Source organism: Peromyscus californicus, unplaced genomic scaffold (assembly GCF_007827085.1).
Source record: "Peromyscus californicus insignis strain IS unplaced genomic scaffold, ASM782708v3 Scaffold_23__1_contigs__length_62951481, whole genome shotgun sequence".
NCBI classification, from domain to species: Eukaryota; Metazoa; Chordata; class Mammalia; order Rodentia; family Cricetidae; genus Peromyscus; species Peromyscus californicus.
Genome location: NW_026294534.1, coordinates 29,602,116 through 29,628,326, shown reverse-complemented (window position 1 = coordinate 29,628,326; position 26,211 = coordinate 29,602,116). Strand labels below are relative to the sequence as shown.

Sequence of the window (26,211 nt, the reverse complement as noted above, 5' to 3'; positions counted from 1 at the left end):
TCTTTTTTTTCCTCATCATCAGATTACCATTAGTGTTCAAATGGAACTGGCCTCAAGAGGTTCTCAATACCTATACTCTTCTTTGTTTTGCATGAAACTCGAATATCATGCTTGTTTGTGTGTGTGTGTGTGTGTGTGTGTGTGTGTGTGTGTGCGTGTGTGTGTGTGTGTTATAAGTGCTGTAGATGTGTGTTCATGCAAGTGTCTGGACTCCTTTTCTATATCTTGATGAAATACAGAAATTAAAAAGCATGGTCCACAACTGTCCTTTAAAATTCTCAGTTCTCTGAACCAATGGCTGAGGGGTCACCAACTGGATCAGGGTCTCTGAATGGGTGAGACAGTTGATTGGCTTGGTCTGTTTGGGAGGCATCCAGGCAGTGGGACCAGGTCCTGTACTCATTGCATGAGTTGGCTGTTTGTAACCTGGGGCCTATGCAGGGTTGCTTGGCTCGGCCTGGGAGGAGGGGACTGGACCTGCCTGGACTGAGTCTACCAGGTTGATCTCAGTCTGCTGGGGAGGCTTTGCCCTGGAGAAGGTGGGAATGGGGAGTGGCATAGGGGGAAGGTGAGGGGGGCCGGAGCGGGGAGAACAGGGGAATCCGTGGCTGATATGTAGAGCTGAATTGTATTGCAAAATAAAAAGAAAAAAAATCTCAGTTCTCGAAACCATTTGAAGTTGTCTAAATCCCCTCTCAGATAAGGTAACAAGGGTGTAGTGATATGGTACACACTTCGGTGATATATTTTTATCCTTCTTACAGATAATTATCACTCCTTTGTATAAAATAAAATGGAACATTATTCAATTGGTTTTACTGTTAGTTTTAATCATTTAAAATAGTGGTCTTAGTTATTGCAATTTTTCTTAACTTCTTTCTTTAGTCTCTTGTATATAAACTGGGTCTACTATTTCTAACTCTTCCTGTTCATATAGAAAGATACCCCAGCTGATTAAATTCATTTGTGTCTTACTTCATTTCCATTTATAGATGATAACCAAATCTCATGAAAAATAAATGGAAGAAACATTTGAGTAGAAACCTGAAGTCTGTACCTATACCTATGTGTATCTGGCTCTGACATCTAAATGAAGGAAGCTGGTCATAATATGCCTGTAGGAATAATGAAGAGAAGGCTGGTTTTAGACCGATGGCATCTGAGTCAGGCAACTGAACAATGAAATTCAGTAGAGTGAATTCCATTCCCTTATAATCTTATGTATTTCTCCAAACCTAGTGACTAGGATCAAGGAATAGTTACTCAGTTATCATAAACATATCCTTCTACATGACCTTAGTGTGTGGCAAGTCCATTGTCATCATCTTCAGTTATCAAGGGATTCATTCTTTGAGCCCAGCTTTATCACCACAAGTACTACTTGCTCCTGTATTGCTTTTCCTCTTTTATTTTCCTTTCTATATCTCTTGTTCTGCATGTGAACTTGAACTGATCCCAAGTTAATCCTCCAAAGCCTGACTGACTCTACATTCTCAAGTCTAATCTGATGCATTTGTTTTCCTTATTTCTCAAAAGTTGTCAGATTAGTCTTAGTCTTAATTTTGTTCTTAGGGCATTCAAAGTCTGCAAAAACATATAGAAACTAACCTCTCTTACAAGACACCCATGATTTTAGATTCTCCTCTTATTTCCTTGTGAGGCATTCTGTTTCTTTCCTTCGTGTTTATAATTTATCTTTACAATGATTATTATTTTGTATAACATCTGATACTATATACTATATATGGATTGCAAATTGCATTGCATTATTATAGTTATTTCCCTTAATCATGTTATTCTTGACAGGTTACTTTTTGTGATTATTGTAATTTTCACAGTATATTAAATCCTTAAATGTCTAAATCATGAATTAATATTGCCTATAACTATCAATTCATAAACATTTGACTAAACTAAGACCAAGTCCTTTCCACTTTTACATTTGTACCCAATTCTGGTAACCCATAAAAAATACTGTAAAACCCATGCTATGTGGTTGAATATTTAGTTTATCCCCAGGGTTTTACTATTTTAGATGATTGCCCCCTGCTGGAGTCCTCAACCTCTCTAAGTAACAGACAAACACTGTTGCTGCAACTAATTTCTTTCTCATTTAGCTTAAAAGACTTCACGAAAATTTCCCAGGGCTACATGATTAGTCATGAGTCATGTTAAGTCATTCTTGATTAATCATTCTTTTCTGTTTTTCCATAAGATATGCTCTACAACAGACAAACAGAGTAATAAGATTTGAAAATGTATTTTTTTTTTTTTTTGGTTTTTCGAGACAGGGTTTCTCTGTGTAGCTTTGCGCCTTTCCTGGAACTCACTTGGTAGTCCAGGCTGGCCTCGAACTCACAGAGATCCGCCTGGCTCTGCCTCCCGAGTGCTGGGATTAAAGGCGTGCGCCACCACCGCCCGGCTTTGAAAATGTATTTTTTACACCCACTTTTGGATGAAATAGTTAAAAACTCACAAAATATAGTTTGATTTGCCCACACATCTTGGATTTAACATTTAAATGTCTTAATGGAAATTTTATTGCATTATTAGAATTTTGAAGGTGATTTTGTTTTTGTGGAGAAAGTACAAAATCCACATTTAAAGTTTAAATCTCAATTATTGGGAGAAGCACTTAGATCCCTTTACATTATTCAGAGATATCAGTATCTTGATTGAAGAAGGTGGATGCATTGGGTTATGAAACTAAGAAAGATTATGCTTTTGAAGGATTATAATAATTTTTGTGTATGTGAGATTATGGTACAAAATTAACATAAAATTCTGACAAAGATATCCTAATTAATTTAAGTTGTCAAAAGAATGGGAGTTTTAAATTCATATTGCAAAAGGGAGAGAAATAATAATAAGTCAGAGAGTCATCTTGGTGTGATGAGATTGAAATCTCTCAGGAAACAGTGATGGTCTTTTCATGCTCTTGGACAAGAGGTCAAGTTGTTCATTTCAGAGTCAACATGGTAAAACAAGTTGGAAAATTCTCCATTTCTAATCCTGTGGTTCCAGTCAAATAAATGGGTACAAAAAATGTCAATTTGCTTTCTTCTCATCTATATTAAGTGTATTAGAAGTACCAATAAAGTTTGCTTTAAGCAATGATTCCATATATTACAAACAAAGGCAAATATTACGAAGACAAGGAATTCAAGTTCAAAATTGGAATTCAAAATTATTCTGGAATTCAAAAATATTTCTGGTCCAATTGTTTTAGATGACATTCATTTAACTTATATTTCTTTGCATTTGTTTAGGAGGTTAGTTAGAATGAAAGTACAGAATGAATGAAAAAGATCTATATTTTATTTCTGTTATTTTTAGTTCATCATAGAACCAAATTACTTGACAGTATGGCCAGACAACGGATGTTAGGAATTTAACTTTGCATTCATAAACTGACAATTTCTTCTGCTGAGATGGCTAATGCCGCATTATTCCAGCCATGGAACATTTTCTAAACTTGTAAACACTTGGATCTCCTATTTTATTGAAAAAGAGCTTCTAGAGGATAATGTAACCTTATTGTACTTTGGTAGTGTACATGCTCAAAAGTATGTGTGAAGAGAAAAGAATATGCAATGATAAGTTTTATTTCAGAAAACACTCCTGATTCCATAGATATAGAAACACAAGTGTACCAAGCTTTTTCTTTTAGGTCACCAACCAGCTCCCAAATCATGACAAAGAGACTTATTATTAGTTTTGAATGTTCAGCCTAGCTTGGGCATGTTTCTGGCTAGCTCTTTGAACTTAACCTGTTTCTCTTTATCTGTCATTTGCCTTGGGTGCTGTTTACCTTTCCTGGCTTTCTTGCTGGCTCTATGTCTGGCTGGCTAGTCGCTGCCTGGCTTCTTGACCAGGGCATGACTCATTCTCTCCCCCTTCTTTTTCTTCCTTCTCCAGAGCCTAGATTTTTCCTCCCATTTATTCTCTCTGGCCACTAGGCCCACCTATTCTTTCTCCTGCCTAGCATTTGGCCATTCAGTTTTTTATAAGACCAATCAGGTGCCTTAGGCAGGCAAGGTGAAACAAATGCAACACATCCTTACTGAATTAAACAAATGCATCAAAAACAAAAGCAACACACCTTTACACAGTTAAAGTAACAGTCTTTTACTGCTTTATAAAATAGCTCCACATGCTTACATATTTTAAAAAATAAGATTCTATTAACTTTAAAATAATTTATTATCTATTACATTTTGAGCATACATTAATTCTTAATTGAAATATAAACAATAATAAATATGAGCAAAACATAAATATAAGTTAAACTATTATTTTTCTATGCAAAACTACAATATAAAAATTTAAATAGATGAAAATTTATTATCATATACTGATGAGATTTTCAAAGTATTATCTCAGAAAATAGTCTTTGATTCCTTACCCTTGGTTATAAGTTGCAGGACAGTAAACAAGTTATTTTGAAAATAATTTTACACATTTATTTATTTATTACCACGAAATATCATCTTCCCTTTTCCAAAACTGACTTTTTCTCACACCATTACATCAAAGTGTGGTACCTGGTATTCTTTTAGGAATCCATATTTTCTCACTTCAATATGTCTCAAATAAATAACCAACAAAGCTCTGAATTAAAGTTTGGGGAATTAGCAGGTATTAAGGGAGGAAGTATCATTTTCTTCAGTGATGCGGCCATTGATACATTGCCCTTGGACAAATAAATGACATCCTACCAATGCTTCAGAAAAAAAAAAATCTAATTAAACTCAATGGGTCACAGATGCACACAAGCACACAAAGAAAACTATAGGGTAGGGACTTGCTGGGAGATAGATGTCAGCAGGAGGGGAGACGTGGCAGAGGGTTTGGGGGATATGATAAGGACAAAATTCATCACCTAAAGGTATGAAACTTAGAAAATTCTAAATCCAATTCTGTGTACTTAGGAATATAGTTATGTTTTCCTTCCATAGTTTCTTAGAAATAAACTGATGTTTTCAGGTAAATAAATACACTTAACAGTTTATGTGCTGTCTTTTCAGAGAAAGGTATAGAATCTTAGGAGTGCTTAGGGATGCCGAATCGTAGGCACTGGGACTCAATTCTGAGTGTCCATTGACTCAAGAGAGAAATGCTCTTTGTTGGAATTAAATAGGTATGCTTGGAAATGGCATGTGTCTTATGGAAGAATTAACTGAAAGGTTGTGCTGGTAACATTGAGGACAACAATTTGAGGGTGGTTGTTTCACTACAATTACACAGGAATAATTATTTGAGTATTCTATGATCATTTTTTGAGGTGCCTTGTACCATTTAAATATAAAAACTAAAGATTAGTTTTATTATTAATTTCTCTCTCTCTCTCTCTCTCTCTCTCTCTCTCTCTCTCTCTCTCTCTCTCTCTCTCTCTCTCTCCCCCTCCTCTCGCTCTTCCTGGTTCTCTCCCTCCCTCTCTGTGTACTCTTTCCCCCCCTGATTTTCTCCTCTATAATATCTGCACCTTCCTTTCTTCCTTCATGGCTGCCTTGCTGGAACCACCCCTCCATCATCTTCTCCCCGGCCCGAACTTTCTCTTCGTGCTAACACGTCCTCCTACTTTCCCTTCCTCAAACACTTCCCTTCTCGCTGTCACTTTCTTCCTCCCCACCATCATCACTTCCTTCTTTACTCCTCTCTCCTTCTCTTTCCTCTACCTCCCTGTCCTCTTCCTTCCTTTCTCTCTTTCTCTCCAGATGACACGAGAACAATATATACTAGCAACACAACAGAACAGCCTGCCGAGAACTGAAAATGCACAACTTTACCCTGTGGGGATTTATGGATGGCGAAAGAGGTGCTTATACTTCTTTGTCCTTCTGCTGTTGGTTACCATGATAGTTAACTTAGCCATGACAATATGGATATTGAAGGTTATGAATTTCACTGTGGTAAGTACCACCATGATTTTACATCTATTGCTTTGGGATCAAGGATGATCTAACTTTATTGTCATTTTCCATTGCAAATGATTCATTTTAATCTTTACAAGTATATACCTTTAAGTTTCCAAAGTGATCACTCATGTTACTTTAGAATTACTTTGAACATATTTAGATTTGATGTGCATATGATATTCATCCTGTCAAGACTGGAAAATTTAGATTATAATAATAAAAGAGTAGTTTGATTCATAAACAACTTCCTATGTATTTATATACTAAACATTAATCAATGCTTGTTACACTTGAACAACAAAGAAAAGACATTTTTAAACTTTAATGTTCTAAAACATAACTGTTTGGATTATTCTTGATATGTTTGTGAGTCCATGCTTATCTTTATTTGCCTTCTAAGCCCTGGACATTCTCCAGTGATGAAAGGATCATGAATTACAACTGACCTCCCAAGGTCAACCATTCTTTCTGAACTTATGTTTGGTATATAGAAGATAAAACACAAATGGACCAGAAATGAAATTATTTTATGATTAGTAATAGCTTAATAGCAAAAAGATTCTGGAATTTATTGATGAGTTTGGTTCTACATTACTGAATGTGTATAATAAATCTGTGAATATGACTTACATAAGAAAAACTTGTCTTAGAAATGTGAAGCTTAGGTTGGTTTACATTTCCAGACTTAGCTCCTAAACATTTCAGGCTTCCTTCTAAGCCATTCTGTTGTGTCTTTGCTCACACAGCTCAGATATCTTTACAGTCAGGTAGGTATATCTTCCTATTCACACTCTTCTTGTTCTTATTTTCTGTGTTCTCAAGGGTAAATCTAAAGTTGGCTGCTGTGACCTCATTGAATCCCATGTATCAGACTGGTTGTTTATTATTTTTTTAAATTTTACTAGATACTGATTTAACAACAACAATGAAAATCCCTTTCTGACTTTGTTAACACAATGTTCTACCCTGAAAGAGAATCTCAAAGTGGATAGATCTAAGCATCACATCACAGTGTAGGGTGCTGCCCACATGTGCAGAAGAAACCTAGGTGGGCAGGTGGACTAACCCACCACCCAAGAGAAATAAAGTTTCAATTCACAGTCCAAGAAACTATAATCGTGGAGAAAAAAATGAAGTCAGGAATAATTCCATTTGTTCTGAGACATTGTAGGTGTTGAAAATAAACATAAACTATAAAGAGAAAGCCTGGGTAAGCAGGAAGCCGATGTGTTTTTATTATTTTCTAAATAAAAAACAAACAAGTAAACAAGAAACATAATTAGAAATTATTTGAAATATATGGTCTTGGATCAAGGCAAGGAATTCTGTAAGAGGTGAGGTGCAGAGATAAAGTTTGCTTATGAGATTCATTGCTAATGAATCCAAAGCACACCATTGTCAAATGGCTGGCTCAGTTTCTCCTGCTTTTTGGGGAAATTTGGGTAAAGTTTGTATCCTATACTCTGTACTTTCCCTGATATCTGCATTATTGATTGATTTATTGCTTGGTAAGTGACACACTCATAAAAAATTCTCTTTCTATTCTATACCAGCTAAACTAGTGTATGCTAATGGCACTGTACTGTTTCCAACATTATTTTCTCAGTAATTTAAATCCAAATAAAACCAAACATTTTATATATATATATAAAGTACTGTGTATTGCATCTACAAATTATGGGACCTGATGAAGGTGTGTTCTTTTATTATAAAACTTTTAAAATGAAGTGTAATTATAATATAATTGGTATGTATGTATAAGTATTTCCCCATATAGTGTGAGACTGGAATAAAAATAACAACTTAAATATCTTTGAATGAAAGAATAAATAATATTTTTAACTATTGAAATGTAATGGTTTGGTTTCCTCTATCAAAAGCCATCTGTCAAGGTTTATGAAAGAGCAGGTCAGCTCTGTCATGCTAGAAACGCTTGCTTCCATGCAGGGGACCACAATGTGGGAATGTTTAGCTTCAAGCCAGGTTAGCTTCTAGAACATATTTAAATTAATTAGAAAATATACTAACCACATAATTACATGGCTGTGTGCCTCACACTCCTAGGACATTGCCCCATGCTGACACAAAGGCCCACAAAGCCATTCCTGAGTTGTAAATGTAAGCATCACCTGTGTCTTCAATATTCTTGTAAGCCTTGGGGTTTCGGTCACCCACAGAGCAACATAATTTGAGCCCCAGTTGACCCAAATTTAAATGCCAGTGTATGGCAACATAGTCTTGGGGTTAATGAAAACTGATTGTGTACTTTTTTTCCCACATGGTTTTATTTTCATTTGCTGTGTTTTTCTTCACTTACTTGTTAAATCTTGATGTTACCTATATTAAGATGGAAAATGGTCCTTTTGTTAACTACTGAGCTAGTTGGATATAGTCTCATGCAAGCAAAGTTATGATAATGTTTCTAATTACCAATCTACTCCAGTATACTTATTCATAATTTTCAGAGATATTCAGAATTTAAGTCACTGAATATTATTGCAGTCTTAAATAGAATAGATTAAGTTAAATACAGTTGAAAACACTCAACTAATTTATATTTCTCTTACAAAGAGCAGTAAAAAAATGAATATTATGCTTTGCTACTAAAGTATGTGTGGATCTCTTTACCCAGTGTCTACCAGATGTAGTTGTTATACTTTGACAAAGAACACATAATAATGTGTAAATTATTTGGGGAGTCTTATTGATCTATACAAAATGTATTTCATTTTCTTTATAACTGCTACCTTCCATTACATGGGGATATGCAGCTGTTAACATTTATTTGAGCAAGGTGGACATGTTATTGTTTTCAAAATATTATGTTTTCAGCACAACAAGGCTGTCTAAGAGCATGTTTTCTGATGTTCCTAAAATTACATCACTGTGACTGGTACTACACGTGGTCCATGTGATTGATATGACCTTATTAACTCCTGATTCTCATTTTGTGACAAATAAAATCATTCTGCTTATTGAGATGTCAGTAGTAGAAAGCCAAGAAAAAGGAAATGAGTTAATACTGCAAGGTGAAAATAAAAAGAGAGATAAAAATAATAATTTCCTGGCTATGAGAGTTAATAATAAAAGAACTGAGTCAAAGAGGGGAATTTGAAGCTCACTCTCCCATGATCAGTGGTATCCAACTACAAGAGGATTTGTTGATATCAATCAGTTAATTGGTATACCTTTGTGGTTCAATATGAATCAAGGAACCTAAAAAGTCTATCCATACAGTCTTTCAGCTGAGGCAATGCTCTTCTTGGTTCAGATCTTATTCTAAGTAAATCAACTTTGTATTTGAAAACAGAAGTTTATGTAACAATGAAGTATTTATTGTAATAATAATGGCAAAGAAAGTTGCTGATTCACATCTCCTGCAATATAACTTTATAGGATATGTCAAGTAGCTAGTAATGGGGTATGGGGAAAGTTTGAAAGGTAAATAGGGGGATGAATGTGTTCATAAAATATTGTATATATGTAAGAGATTATCATTAATAAATAAATATTTTTAAAAGAATGAGAATACAAATGCCATGTACTAAGTGAAAGGGAATCATAAAATTATGAATTCTACGACAGAAAAGCTAACAATGCTCTCTGTTGAAAATAATTAAAATAACCAGCTAATGTAGCTTTTCAAATACATACCTGAAGAGTGATATGATTAGTTGAATGAACGATGGCTGAAAGGAAGTCATAAGGGAAAGAGGTTTGAGTATTTTAGTCATTTTGAATGAAAGGGGACCTGTGGAATCCATCATTCAAACATCTATATATTGCTAGGGTCATTTTCTAAATATCACATCTCTCTAGACATTTAGTATATACTCAAATCATTCTTATAATGATAGACTGTTAAGCCAAGTTACTCATGGGACCATTTTTAGTGTCCTCATAATTTGATGTAGTCTCCTAGTAACTAAGTTCTGACCCTACATTCTAGTTCCATTATTTTAATGGATATGAGCTTATTGTTATATATATTTAAATAGTTTATTTATTATTAATTTATTAATTCATTAATATTTTATACACATGTCTATAGAAAATTTTAATTGCATTTTTCTTTAATGCATAAAAATCAAGATAGATAGGAAATATATTTTGTGAAAAATAAATGTCATCCCCTGTTTTTCTTCATTTCAAATATTAAACATTATATAAGTCCAAGATATCCAATTTTTTTCAGGATGTTTTTTCATGTAATGATCATAGGCCAGAGAGTCGTTTCTGCTTTCTCTGTCCCATTGAATTTTTTAAGTTATTTTTTCTGAAGTTCAGGTTATAGTTATTACCCATATTTATTCATGAAAATATCTCTGAGTTTTAAATCATGTGGTTTTTTCTTTCAATCACAGTTAAACTATAATCTCCTATCATGTCATTCTTGAGACCAGTGATCTTTTGTCTTCATCATTAGCCTAGTGACATTTTTCAGTATTCTCATCAATCTATCTGATAAGGCTAAGTACACTTACAATATGCTCTCACTAGTTATTATGTCCTTCCAACACTTATTTTCATATAGTCTCCAAGGTTTTTCAATCAAATCACTTTTAAGTGAAATTTTCTGTCTTCTTTTATCTTTTATTATTATACCTAGTATGTAAAGATGAATACAGATGTTGGAATAAATCTCCTATGTTTATTCATCCTCTTAAAAATAGGTTTTCTTTGTAATTTTTGTTGTTTGGTTGTTTAATTTCCCATCACAAGTAATGATCCTACAAACCTCCCAATGGACCAATATGGATGGTAGGTACACAAAAACCATGTTCACTAAATTCTGTGGCTCAATTACAAGTCTAATAACTTTGACATTTAAAGCCAAGGTTTGTTCCCAAAGTGACTGGAGTTTCTTTGATTGTCATTATCAACTTAACCTTTTATAGACAAGGACCAGGTAAACAAACCTTAAACTTAAAACTCAGATCAGAACCCTTATTTCAAGGTGACTCCTGTTATTTCTGTCTATTTTTCTCTCCCTTTCTGTCACAAGTATTATTTTTTATTAATCCATGTCTTTATATATAAGCTTATCCTTGTGATGGGATTTAACATATATTGAACAATTAATGACTGTTGATCTAAATACACTTATCTTTTCTGCCAGTATCACCTGTTCCACTCATAGTAGAGGACACTAAATCTCAGAATATAATCAAAATGCCTTCTATTGGGTCCTAACAGCTATTTAGAGTGAGTTATATTCAATCTATGGCTGAACATTTGTGATTCAAAATGGTCCAATTTAAGTTTCAGAGAGATCTCAGATTTAATGTTTTTATTTTTTTCTCAGTAAAACAGAAATAGAAATTTAATTTAGAAAAACTACTTCAAATTGCAATCTATTTAGTGTTAGTTGGGAATTTCCTCTCTTTCTGTTTACAAAGGGCATAACTCTAGGACTTTCTTTCAGTTAAAGTAACTACTTTCTGTGGTGGGAAAATAAATATAGTCATTATCTCCCAGATCTCCAAAATACATAAGGGATATAATTGTCAGTGAAAATAGAGTTCTTTGAATGTCCAATTATGAGCTGCAGATTCCAATAGTAAAACCTATGAACATACTTTTCTTCAAACACACACACACACACACACACACACACACACACACACACACACACACACACACTGTATTTTATTTAAGTTCAGATTTTTTTAATAACACTTCCTCTGTCTTGACAAAAGATGAAGTAATTATCTCTGTAGACCAGCAGTTACTGGTAAATTATACAACTCTCTGGATCCTTTGTGTTCCTGTTTGTTCACACACCCTCTAGAAATATGAAATCTGCCTCCAGATATTAAAGATGATAACTATGGTTCTAGACTCAAAACTTCTCCTACTAGATCTTCTACCTGCCAATCACTATCAACACAACCACATCAACTACCTCATCATCTAGAATCTGAAATGAATAGCTGGGATTTCCTAATCCCATCATCCCATCAATGCTAAGACTTTTTAGGTGGTTTTGTTGATCTTATGTACATAATATTTGTGAATTGTCTCTGTGAATTTGGTTATATCTGAGTGGTAAAATGGCACACACATGCAAACATACACTAAACAAGCCATATTTCACTAAGTATGGCCTAATTTCTAGTAACCTCCCAGTGAGAGAACTTCAAGAAATGTCAATAACAGTAGAAGCATGAATTCCAAAGCCGACCTTTTTTTTTTTTTTTCTTTGTCTTTTTTGTCCAGACCCTGGTGCATCTATCCATTTATTTACTTATTTATTTGTTTACCTTTCTATCTGTTTACCTATCTATGTATCTATGTATCTATGTATGTATGTATGTATGTATCTATCTATCTATCTATCTATCTACCTACCTACTTCTATCTTTTACTGTCCTCTCATAGTCCTGCTAACAACTAGGCTCTTATGCTTTCAGCCTCATCTTTGTCCTCTGTTTCTTCACCCTCCATCTCTATTTGCTCTCTGCTCCTGGCTCTGATGATGAACTCTACAAGAGTTCTGCCTTACTGTCTACAAAACCTCTATGTTCTTCCCTTCTTCCTGGTCATGCCATTCTGTCTCCTCTACAGAAAATTCCTGTTCCTTCTTCCCTTGACCACAGGATTCTCTGCCTCCTCAGGAATGTTGCTCCACCCTACCTTCCACCTTGATATGTAAAAAACTCTTTTGTTCTCAGTCAGTTGCTCTGGAAAGCCACCAGGCCTCAAGGCAAGGGGATGGTCTGAGCTTCATTTGCACAAGAAACAAACTGTGCATCTATCACCTGCCTGGCTTTGACTAGGTGACCTTATTCAAGTACTGGCCCAAGCAGGAAGGTCACACACATACTCTATGGGAATTGTGAACACAAAAAATTCACAACAAGGCACAGCTGAATATTAACATGACATAACATAACAGCTGTGTAACTGTTATGCCCAGATCGCTTCCCCCAAAGAAGCCACCAGAGAGTTTAGGTACAGAATGCAAAAGCAAGGTTTATTCTAATTAAGTTTGCAAGCCTTGGCAGGGAGGCTTGTTCCAAATCTCTCACTTGCAGCAGGGAGGTTGGAAGGAGTGCCCCCTTTCTTTGTGAGGCTAGTTCTTAAAGGAACAGACCACATAATTCATTTCCCACAACCTGCCTCCCTTCCTTTGGTTCATGAGTTCCCCTTTTTCAGTCTTTCATGTTATCTTTATTTCTCCTTTGTTCAGCAACCGTGTTTAGGAGTTTTACGAGCTGTCTCTGGGGTTTGGGAAGTTTGGGATGTTTTATGACCACTTAGCTTCTGCTAGATGGTCGAATATCCTGACTCTATGTTTTTTTAGGTCCCTGTAGCTGATACCGCCACCTGGGAAAAAGGGGTCTAAGTTCTTATCTACACTTAGGAATCCTGGTTTAAGCTTCTCTTTGTAAGGGATAGAGTGGTTTTTTATTTTTACTGAGGTTTCACATAATACCACATAGTCTATACTAGATGGCTTCCTACTTGACTGACCCTTGGCCTGATCAAGGTATAGTTTTTTTTTTTTTTAATTTATTTTAATTTATTTTGCAATACAATTCAGTTCTACATATCGGTCACGGATTCCCTTGTTCTCCCCCCTCCCGTCCCCCTCACCTTCCCCCAAACGCCCCCCCCCCATTCCCATCTCCTCCAGGGCAAAGCCTTCCCCACAGACTGAGGTCAACCTGGTAGACTCAGTCCAGGTAGGTCTAGTCCCCTCCTCCCAGGCCGAGCCAAACAATACTGCATAGGCCCCAGGTTTCAAACAGCCAACTCATGCAATGAGCACAAGATCTGGTCCCACTGCCTGGATGCCTCCCAAACAGATCAAGCCAATCAACTGTCTCACCCATTCGGAGGGCCTGATCCAGTGTGGACCCCTCAGCCATTGGTTCATAGTTCATGTGTTTCCATTCATTTGGCTATTTGTCCCTGTGCTTTATCCAACCTTGGTCTCAACAATTCTCGCTCATATAAACCCTCCTCATTCTCGTTAATTGGACTCCCAGAGATCCACCCAGGGCCTAGTCATGGATCTCTGCATCCAGATCCCTCAGTAGTTGGATGAGGTTTCTAGCACAACAATTAGGGTGTTTGGCCATCCCATCACCAGAGTAGGTCAGTTCGGGCTGTCTCTCGACCATTGCCGGCAGTCTGTTGTGTGGGTATCTTTGTGGATTTCTGTGGGCCTCTCTAGCACCCAGAAAACAGGACCCCAAGAAAGACACAGGGATCGCCCAATGACAGAGAAATGGAATGAGATCTACATGAACAGCCTGGACATGAGTGGGGGTAATGAAAGGCGAGGGTCGAGGGAAAGAGAGCTTGGGGGAGCGAGAGATCCCAGCTGGATCAACAACAGAGAGGGAGAACAAGGAATAGGAGACCATGGTAAATGAAGACCACATGAGAACAGGAAGAAGCAAGGTATAGTTTTAATACCCAGCTGGACTCCTTATAATATATTCCTGTGGCTCACCACAAGGGAGGATAAAAGAATTTCTGTGAATGTATGTGTGTAAGTAAATGAATACATTTATCTAGTTGGTCCTGATGAAGTTCTTAAGGTTTAAAGTTAAGGTTATGGCTTTGCATCCTGAGGCCATGATTGGCTACTTATCAGGGTGACTTTGAACTACTCTTGAGTTCCAGATTCTTCATCTCTTAGAGAGTGATAACACTATTAACTGAACAAGACTATGAAGAGTATGAAATGAGTGACCCTGTTTAAATATTAAGTCCATACCCTGTTAGTGGTTAATAATTAAAGTTGTTTTATATGGTACATTTTTATGAGTTAAATACCTTATTGACATTAGAAAAGGATAATAAATGTTTCTTATATAATTCTAATTTAATTGTCATATAGTTAAAATACTGTATAAACCTTAAGAGGCAGTTCAAAGGGTAAGGGTCAGCACTGTTTTTATTATATTTAACTGTTTGCTTTCCAAGCTAGCATGGTCAAAGGGCAGATCTTTGACTCTTTTGTCACTGATCTGATTCCTTTTTTGGGTCCTATTAAAATACACGATAGTTAATTTTACTTTTGGATCCTAAAATGGGATATCTTTTCTTGATTGTAAACATTCCAAGTTTCTTTAATAATCACAGTATGGATGAGGCAAGCATTCTACAAGGTTTGTGCCCATCACCTTTACTCATCATTATCAAGGAGATGATATTTCTTCCTCATTTTCTTATTTATTGAGACTCTGCATATGTCTAAGATTTCTTTCTTTTCAACTTCAGTAGCAAGAATAGAGTTAGTTCACCTGGTAGATGCATTGTCTGTGAATACAGAACAGCTACCATTATAATTGGGTTGAGATATTGTACTATAAATTAGTTTTAGAATGCTCTGAATTATAGCCTGTAGAATATACTTTAACATATGAGAGTAAATTTTAAGATGCCAAGATCTCAGAGTAAACAAGCATATAGTTTATTTGGCAAAACTGTATGTTTCATCGGCCAGAGATTATTGAATAACATAATATGCAAAACTCGGTCATATACAGCTTAGAAGATGAAGACTGATGTTGAAGGATAATACGTTCTCCCCAGTTACACTGGCTAGAATCTTGTGGTGCATTTTCAAAGTGAGTGTATGCGAGTAAGGCGCTTTGGGGCTGTGGAAGTCAGAGGGCAGCTTTAGGGACATGGTTCCAACTCTCCACTTTATGAGGTTTGCGTTTCTTTTGCTGCCTATAAGCCTCAGACTAGCTGGCCCTCCAGCTTCTGACCAATTCTCCTGTCTCTTGCTCTCCTCTTACCGGTAAGAGCACTGGATTCCAGATGCAAGTGTCTGCATCTGGCCTTTTACCTGGCAGGGAACTCAGGTTTCTAAAACTATTATCCGGTTCCAGTACTTAGTGTGGCATAAGGTCCAATGTATACATAAAAAATTTCACTCATTAATACCATCTTTACAGACTATACAGTGATTTTCAGAAAGCACATTTTATCCTCCTGACTGCGGTCTAAGCTTTGGACTGCTTGCACAGTCTGTTCCTGGGTATTAAGTAGTTGCCCTGAGACCCCCCTGAAGGGTAGTTAGGACTAGGGCGTTCTGTGAAACTTTCTGCACTGTCATTTCCATTTTTCTGATTCATTCTTCAGTGCATGGCCCAAGGTGCTCACCAAGGAGTGAGGTGGAGCACCACCTTCTGGAGAGAGACTGTGCTTCTGCGGGTGAGTGCCTACAGTCGGCAGCTGTACGGCTGAAGTGTGGTCTGTGGATTTATTACAGAGTTTATGATAGTGAATGATTTAGTTAATGTGGCAAGACCGCTTCCATTATAGCCCTCTGTTTCCACCTCCTCATAATTTTCTGACAAATTGTCCCTCTCAGATGAAATCTTTCATGCTTAGTTTTAGCCCAGCAGTACATTTTTTTTCCCACTGACTTTATAAAGAAAAATTTAGTCATTTTTACCCAAATTCAAACAACTCCTAAGTGGTAGTATTTTTTTTTCCTGAAGTAAACTATAAAAACTCTCTCATGAAAGTAACTATAAACAAATGTACCATGTGAAACATGAGGATCTAGAATATCAGGTGTGCTACAGGAGAGCAACAAGAATGAAGTCATTTAGGGCCCACCAAGATGGCTCAGCAGTAGAGGGACTTGCCACCAAGCCTGAGGCCCTGAATAAGATCTGTAGGGCACACATTATGCAAGGAAAGAGTCAACTTGGCAAACTGTCTCTAACACACATATGTAAACCCTTGAGTGCACACATACACACACACACACACACACACACACACACACACACACACACACACACACACACAGTGGGGAATAAAATTAAGCCTTCAATGTATGTTGAATGATCGCCAGAGCAAGCCTACTGTTTCCCAGAGAGTGGCCTTAATCAAGGCAGTGAAACACATATAGAATTGAACAGTGTCCACAATAAGTTACTGTTGTGCCTATTTACTATGTCAAGTAAAAGCAGAGGTAGTACTTGGCATCTGGTTATGCATGGGAAAAAGAAGAGAACTGGGTAGATTACAATGTCCGTGTTATAAAGTCAATGAGCTTTAAATATTTCCATTTGTCTTTTTCTGCTTTGACAATGTAGAGTAGAGCTCAAATAGAAATAAACCAGCACATGCTGAATCTGAATCATTTGCAAAACTGTGTCAAATAAGTTTTGAATAGAGAACACACTCTATAAATCAGGCCCAACTGGATTAGGAAGCATTCGTTATGATTTTGAATGCATAGCCTGTATTTTCAAAATCATTTTATTTAGCTCCTGGCTTCAGGCAATTTTATTTTGAAAAAAACAAACTTTGGTCTAGTTCATTCATAGGCAACCTTTCATCAATTTAATAAGTAGTCCATGACAAAATAAATGTTGAAAAACAGTGACAGAAATTAATCTAAATTTAATTGAAACAATATTATATATAAAATATCACTCTTGATGATATGAAACAGCATACTCTGAGAATTTATGAACCTGATATAAATAATTATTTTTTTTATAAATTTTACTTTTTAAATATAATCTGATAATTTATTCATATTAAAGAATAATTTCATTGAGCTTCATTTGCATTCAGTTTCAAAACTAAAAGCTTTAGTTTTGCATAATGATTAGTGGTATTTTATGACAAAGTGACATTAATGTATTTACTATATTTTGCTAATTTCAACATGAAAATATAAGGTTTGGGGAGACAAAGCCAAGAGTATTTTTTTAATTTGCATTTAATCTTTATTTATTTATGTGTCTGTAAATTGGGTGAGTGGCATCTCCATGGGCAGCCAGGGGGCAACTGCAGGGAGCAGGCTCCCTTCTTCTGCCCACAGTACAGAAGGCAGATCTCTAGCAGTAAGGATTGAACAACAGCTTAGCTTTTTTGTTGTCCGTTTGTTTTTGCTTTCTCTTTCTTCTGAGTTATCTTGGTCACCAGAGAAATATACCTTTTATTTGTAGAATTCATAGCTTTATTCACTTCTTCACAGTATTTCAACATAACAGCCAACTGAATCCTGGGATATCACTTAAGGGAGGTAACATGGGGTTATTTGCCATTTAAGATAAATATGCGATCCTCTTAAATAATCACCCTCTAAACACCATACTTTGATGTTGTTTTTAAACTTAATGACAAAAATGCCATTATTATTACATAAAGAAATGGATGTATGAATTTCTGATTGCTGAAAGCTAGGAATGATTTAATTATTATGCATGCCATTTAAATTTTTCATAACACCATTAATCAATACACAGCAGTTTTCGTATTAAAATACTACTTGCCACTCATTCAAAAGTGCTTACTTCTATATATGACTAACACAGTATTAAGAAGATGACATAAGTTGGCAATTGCCCATGCAGTTGGATAGAAAGCCTGCTTACCTGGTAAACACAGGAAGATAAGTGTTTATGCATATGAATGCCTCTATTCAACACACTTAAACACAGTGGCCATTGCTGCATCATGTAATCTGTACTTAAGGTAACTCTTTGTTTCAGTTACTATTATATTATTATACTCATAAGTTAAATTAACTTATGCAAAGGCACGCAAATACCAAAGGGTGCCACTGGAATGCGAACACAGAGTTGAGATGCTGCTGCTGTTTCTCGTTTGCATTTCACTAAATAGATCCAAGATTACTTCTTACGAGGCAAGAAACATTAAAAATCCGATCATGCCAGGCTTAAATATCCAGGTTTTTCAGTGATTCAACATTATTGAAGTGGTTAGAAATGAAGCTATATTTCTTAAGACATCTAGATTCATATTATATAGGTTCGAACAATTGTTAAAACGTGCACAGTTTCTCCTGTTTACATTCTTACCAGCTGTGTCGAAAAGTTTCTCCACCTTCACCAGCTTTCATTTTCCTGACAATAACTGAAACATGAGATGAGACAGAATCTCAAATAGGTACAACTTGCATTTTCCTTGTGGCTAAGGATGCTGATCATTTTTTCCAAACATTTTTGGTCATTTATTTTTCTTCTTTTTAGAACTGCCTTTCTGTTTTACTAGATTCTTGATGGACTACATGTTCTTCTGGTTTTACTGTTTTATTTTTGGAGTAATAAACAGATTCTAGACAATAATCCTCTGGCTGATTCGGTAGGGGTTGGCAAAGCTGTTCTAACATACTCTAAGCTGCCTTTTTACTCTGCTGATCACTTTTTCTGCTTGGTATAAACTTCTCAATTTCGTGCAGTATCATTTGTCAGTTAGCACCTGCATGAACTCGGAAGAGCTTTCTATTCTGTAAGGCGGGCAAGATGACTATCAGAGCCTAAATGGGGAGATAAAGGCAGACAGTTGAGAGTGGGGATGAACAAGAACTAAGTAGAATGGCATATATGTATGACAACCCACAGTGAAACATTACCTTGCATACAAACTTAAAAAAATTAATTTCATAATTATTCCACTTCATAGTAAAAAATAGTTACAATTCATCAGTATGGACTAAGCTAGATATAGAATACCTAAACCGTAAATAATTTTGGCTCTCAGTCATAGAGGCAATGAGCTAAAATTCTCAGGACCACGATGTATTCATTTTAAGCATCATGGTGTTTACTTTAATTTACAACTCAGTATTATTTTTTATAGGAAGAAGCTGAAACAATCAACAAAACTTTCATTTCCAGTTGGCTGTCTTCTGATTGTCTCATATTAGCATCTTGAAGTGAGAGAATATTGATATCTTCTGCAATTAAAATATTCAACCAGCATGTGTGATTCAGACTCTTGGTAAAAAAAAAAAAAATTCAGAAATAGGAGGTAAAGTCTTTCTGCAGTATGACCTGGCTTACACATCTGCTGCTTGCCACCATTTTCTTTAATTCGAATTTTATCTATTTTGATCAAAATATAACAAAATTATTTTCTTATTAGCTTCTAATATATGTTTATTTTTTCATATTAACTTTAAAAATAGGAGATGATGTCTTAAGTTTTTTATAGTCTAAAAGAATCCAAGGGCCTCACGACCATTCGTAATAAAGTTCCCATCTTTTCTGAGATTTGGTTTTCCTCTGAACATTTGCCTATATAGTTCTCATTCCCAGTACCTATTTAAGTCGTGATTCTTAGAAGGCTTCCTGAGCACCAGCTTCTCTCATTTAATGGAAAACATGTACACTTCCTACTTTACAATCCCTTTCATTATTTCAGGTTCTCAAAAGAAACAAAGCCAATAAGATACAGAGAGCCATCAAGAGGAAAAGAGGTTTGTAAGGCACAGACTCACATGTCTATGCAGGGGAGACTAGGAAATCCAGTCTTGAGGTCCTCTGAATAGAGAATCAGCTAAGAATGGATATGGGTGGGACGCTCTTTTGGGGGATGTGCTCAGGTGTCCATTCTGTTTCTTTTATGATCTTAACTGATTAGGTGAGGCCCAATTACCTCTTCCTGCCTGCCTACCTTCTGCTCTGATACTAAGTTTTCCATCATGTGCCTAGCTAGCCTCCTCAAGCTGGGGTTAGTAGCTCTGCTGGCCGCTCCCCTTCATTCCAATTGTTCCATTCTTGCTCCACTTTTTCCAGTATGTTAAATTTACTTCTTTATGTTGTATTTACTACTACTGTATGGTGGAGGTCCTGAAACCAAAGCCTGCATGTTATTTTTATTTACTTTCCTGTTGTCAATACTTTTAATATAGCTCAACACAAGTTTTTTTTTTTTTTTTTTTTTTTTCAGTATAACCATTTTAAAAATTGCCTCAACTAGACACTGGCATTGCACAGTGACCTGCAGTAAGTAAGACTGATGGATACAAATTTGGGTTGGGGATAAACTGAATCACTTTGTAGTTATAACTGTAATGAAAAGAGAACGTGTATTTTGAAAAATGTACAAGATGTAACATTTTTAGTTATAATTTTAAAACGTTGATTAAATAGTTATCGTGGAAGACAACACAAGCTTAGGACAGGGAGTCAGTTGCTTCTAACTAGATCTGACCTGAAGGCCTCTTTCCTGTGGTCTAGCTCCCATGTTGCCAGCATACTATGGGAGACGCCAAGGGAGGAAAGCAGTCAAACAATTCGAAAACACTAATGCAGCACAGCAAGGACCAGCATGACAAGACATCTTTAAAGGTGCAATAACGGACACTCACATGCTGGTGGCAACCAACAACCATCGAATGGGACTTACAGCCCATTCAACAGGGGAGAAGTTAGGCTTGCCTAGGACTACCAACGTCATGGATCTTAGGGAAGATCCACTTTGCTAAAGCTGTGAAATTCCTTATTACATTCTAAATCTCATCCTGATACCCACAGAAAGGTGTAGCTACCACACAGCTTCAAAGAAGCCTCACTTTACAGCAAATGGAGATCACAATGAAATTCACAACTGGACACAAGGCAGAGATCAACAGATAGTAGGGTGCCCCATCCCCAATTTATAAGCCACATCCCTAATGTATACACCACATCTCCAATGTATACACTATATCCCCAATATACACACCACATCCACAACATATATACCACATCTCCAATGTATACACCACATCCACAATGTGTAAACCACATCCCCAACATATATACCACATCCAAAATTTATACACCACAGCTTCTACATGTATGGCTTAGGGAAGATTGTGCAAGGGGGTTGTCAAGATTATAAGAGGCAGAATACCAGGAAGTCAGCTGTGAAACAGTATCTCAAAAATGTTTACAAACACAATACCAGAACAATGGGTATGTTAATAGAACTGCTAATGTGGAAAGAGGTAAATTTTACTGTGGTATATACATTGTGGATGTGGTATATACATTGTGGATGTGGTGTATACATTGGGAACGTGGTAAATACTTAGTGGATGTGGTGTACACATTGGGAATGTGGTACATACATTGTGGATGTGGTGTGTACATTGAAGATGTGGTGTATACATTGAAGATGTGGTGTATACATTGGGGATGGGACACCCTACTATCCCCATTCCTAAGAAATACCACAGATAACTAATGACTGCAAGAAAGGGAAACTTCGCCTCTTCCAGGGATGAGTCCTGTCCTAGTCAGGGTTACTACTGCCGTGATGGAGCATCATTACCAAAGCACCTTGGGAGGAAAGGGTATATTTGGCTTTCTCTTCCTCATCACTGTTCTTCAGAAAAGGAGACAGAACAGAAACTCAAACAGGGCAGGAACCTGTGGCCTCGAGCTGATGCAGAAGCCACGAAGGGGTGCTGCTTACTCCCGTGTTCCTCCTGGCTTGCTTAGCCTGATTTCTTCACTTTTTCTTTTAATTTTTTTTTCCTTTTTTAAGTTAATGAATGAATGGAGAAATTAATTAAATATTTCCCAGTCCGATCACAGTTTCGTCTCCCTCCCTCCTCTCTTCCCTGTCCTTCCCCTCATATTCCCTTCCCACTCCATCCACTCCCCCTTTCTCTTCAGAAAATGCACATTTCCCGATGTACATCAGCCATCCATGGCATATCAGGTCGCTGTAAGACTAGGCACCTCCTCTCTTATTAAAGCTGGGCAAGGCAACCCAATAGGAGAAACGAGTTCCAAAAGCAGGTTGCAGAGTCAGAGACAGCCCCTGCTCCCTCTATTAGGAGTCCCACAGAAGACCAAGTCCCACAACTGTAATGCACGTGCAGAGAGCCTAGATCAGGCCCACACACATTCTCTGGTTGGTGGTTCAGTCTCTTGGAGATCCTCTCTGCGAGCCCCAGGTAGTTGATAATGTGGTGGTGGTGTTTATTTCTGTGGTGTCCTTGGCCCCTCTGGCTCTCATAATCCTTCCTCTCCCTCTTCCTCAGGATTCCCTGAGGTCCACCCAATTGTGTTTTGCTGTGGGTCTCTGCATCTGTTTCTGTCAGTTGCTGAGGGAAAAACTCTCTAATGACAATGGCCCTAACCCTGCACAAAACTCAAGTCCAAGTAGATCAAACACTTAACCATCAAACCAGATATACTGAACCTGATAGACGAGAAAGTGGGAAATAGCCTTGAATGTGTTGGCATAGAAGATAAATTCCTGAACAGAACAACAATTGTTCAGGCACTAAAATCAACAATTAATAAATGAGATCTCATGAAACTGAAAAGCTTCTATAAGGCAAAGGATACCTTCAATGGGACATAAACAGAAGCCTATAGAATGGGAAAAGATCTTCACCAACTCCTCATCTGACAGAGGACTGATATCCAAAATATATAAAGAACTCAAGAAACTAGACATCAACGAACCAAATAATCCAATTAAAAAAGGGGTGCAGATCTAAACAGATATTCTCAACAGAGGAATCTCAAGTAACCTAAAAACACTTAATGAAATGTTCAATATCTTTAGCCTACATTCTTATAGAACAAGGACCACAAGACCAGGGGTGCCCCAACCCACAATGGACTGGCCCCTCCCACATCAATTACTAATTAAGAAAATGCCTTAATGGTTGGCCTACAGCCCTATTTTATGGGATGTTTTCTTAATTGATTTTAGCTTGTGTCACGTTGACACAAAACCTCCTTATGAGCCAGCACAAACCTCCTTATTTCGTATCCAATAGAAAGTGGTCAGATCTGAAACCATATACCCATGTACAACCAAAATTGGACCCAGCAAGTTGTATTTATATATTTGTGCATGCCATATCCAATATATGTGTATATAACAAAAAATAATCAAAGAACAAGATGTTATTACCTTGAGATGGAGGCGCACAAGAGGGGTTGGACAGAGGGCACCTCAGAGTGATGAGAGAAAAAAGGGGAAGAGGAAAGTGATGCAATTCTATTTTAATTAAAACTCTATTATCAATTTTTAAAATATGGAAATAACCATTTATTAATCTACATGAACCACACATATTAGCAAAATTATTCTGTTAAACACATGCAAGCAGTATGCAGATACCTATCTAATCACTGTAATTAGAACTTCTCTATCTATATAGTTTCTTTGTAACCTTTATAGGCTTCTTTTCTTGATCCTTATAAAATAGATAATAGGCTATTATTAACTGTAGTTATCCCTTACCATACTTACTCCTTTTACCCAACTATGTTTTTGTATTTATTTATCCAACCTCCTCTCTATTCCCTTCTCTTCTCTTCTCAACCATTAATAATCATTATTCTACAGTCACATAGACTCTTAGAGAAAGTGTCTGATCTATTTCCTTTACAACTTCTAGTTTACATAGCTTTAAAAAATTACAACATCTTATTCATCTTTAAGTTGGAATAAAAATCTATTGCAGAGGCTAGAGAGGTAGTTCAGCAGTTAGAAGTACTGTTGACTTTTCCAGAGACCCGGGTTCGATTCCTTGCACCCACATGATTATGACTCACAAGGTTATGTAACTTAAGTACCAGGGAATCTGATGTTCTTTCCTGGCCTCCAGGGGCACCAGGCATGCATGCATGATAGATTCACATGCAAGCAAAACACAGATACACACAACATACATTTTAAAAATTCAAAAGAGTAATCTGTTGCATAAATGTAGCACCTTTTCTTTCCATTCATCCATCGATGTATCTAAGGCTGGGTCTGTATTTCAGCTATTTTGAATACACATTTTAATTATGTTCCTTCACAAAGAAAGACTCCTAGGAGATCTAACTGCCTTTATTAGTTACTGTCATGTCACTAGATAAACTTACCTGAAAGAGACAACTTAAGGGATAAAAAGATTTATCTTGATACATTTAGATTCATTTTCAGACTTTCCATCTGTCATAGAGGGGAAGGCCTGGTGGAGTGACCCTGCCTCTGGCAGGACAAATGATTGGCAGATGCTGTTCACAACATGGTGGACCATTATGTCATAGAATGAGACAGAGTCGGGGACAATGTATAGCATTCAAAAGTTCACCTCCAGTGAGAAACTTTCTTCAGACTGGTCTCTCCTGAAAGGTCCACAACATATCTCAAATAGTGCCAGCAGCTCAGATTACAAAGTGCTTTTAAAGGGGACCTGTTCAGATGTTCCATTGCTTAGTAGTGATCTTCATTTCTATACATCTCCCTCTAACCATGAAATATATCATGATCTACTGTGTCACTCTATTGTCTTCAAATTTATTATAGCTATTTAAAATTTACAGATCCAGTTCCTTGTGGTAGTAATCTCTCAGCTCAAGTCTAAGGGGAGCAAGCATAATCAACGGCAAAGCCAAATGTGATCTCTTTCGTATTGGCATATTTAATTAGTGGTCATTGTCCCTTTTGAAACTGCTCTTTAGTGTATGAAGCATGGGGAAGCATGGGGGAATGAGAGAGAGATGCTAGCAGTAAGAAAGGAAAAGTTACCAAGACAAGTAGACCAGTGCATGTACAAGTGACAAAATAAAAGAAAAAAGGAGAAGAGAGTCAGACACCTAGGTTCTTAACATCCTTTTGCCTCCATACACAAGAAAAAAATCCATCTAGAATTAAGAAATAACTAATACTTGTGCAGTTGTCTTACCTACTGTTTGACTGTTGAAGATTACAAGGTCTCTCAAAGAGCCTGGACATAGAATAGCATTAGAAAAATAGAGCAGAAATATGTAAGCAAATGTTCTCAGTCCTTCACAATAACCGTTTGATATTGAATATATGAGGTTTTCTTTGCATGCTACAAAGAGATGTCAGTTCATTATGATGAGCTTTAAGAATTCGGTTGGAGCCGGGCGGTGGTGGCGCACGCCTTTAATCCCAGCACTCGGGAGGCAGAGCCAGGTGGATCTCTGTGAGTTCGAGGCCAGCCTGGGCTACCAAGTGAGTTCCAGGAAAAGGCGCAAAGCTACACAGAGAAACCCTGTCTCGAAAAACCCAAAAAAAAAAAAAAAAAAGAATTCGGTTGGCATTCTGAAGCCCTTGAATAAGGTCACTCCTGCTGGGATACAAAATGGAAATTCTTTTCTGTGAGTATTGACTATGGCTGGGGATTAGAAATATCTGGAGAGCCAGGCAGAAACTTTGTTAGTCAGGGGAGAAATTGTACTACATTGGCTATGATAAAACTTTAATGTATACACTCCACAAGTATTAACTATGCGGACTATGTATTGGGCATCAAGAAACCAGGCAGACCAATGGCCATAGTCATGAAGGGTAAGTAAAGATCTAAGAGAAAATGATTGGTATCTTTGTGATAAGCCCATTTCCATTACTTGATCTCTTTTTTTAATTAAGAATTTTTTTTATTCATTTCACACACTAATCAAAGGTCCTCTTCTTCCCTCCCCCCATCCACCCCTTCCAACCCATCCCCCCACCCACAAGAAGGCAAGGCCTCCCATGGGGAGGCACATTCAGTAGACGAAAATCCAAGCCCTTCCCCCTGCCT

General features: G+C 36.8%; 1 protein-coding gene across 5 annotated transcripts in view; it reads left to right on the top strand.

The window, feature by feature from the left end:
* The window catches only part of Sgcz (sarcoglycan zeta), a 1,001,745-nt gene that overhangs the window by 635,605 nt on the left and 339,929 nt on the right, over positions 1 to 26,211 (top strand). For all 5 annotated transcript variants that reach the window (XM_052752060.1, XM_052752058.1, XM_052752057.1 and 2 more), the window contains one exon: positions 5,718 to 5,912. In XM_052752060.1, the coding sequence (XP_052608020.1) occupies positions 5,718 to 5,912 (195 nt within the window). The remainder of the gene's footprint in view (positions 1 to 5,717; positions 5,913 to 26,211) is intronic.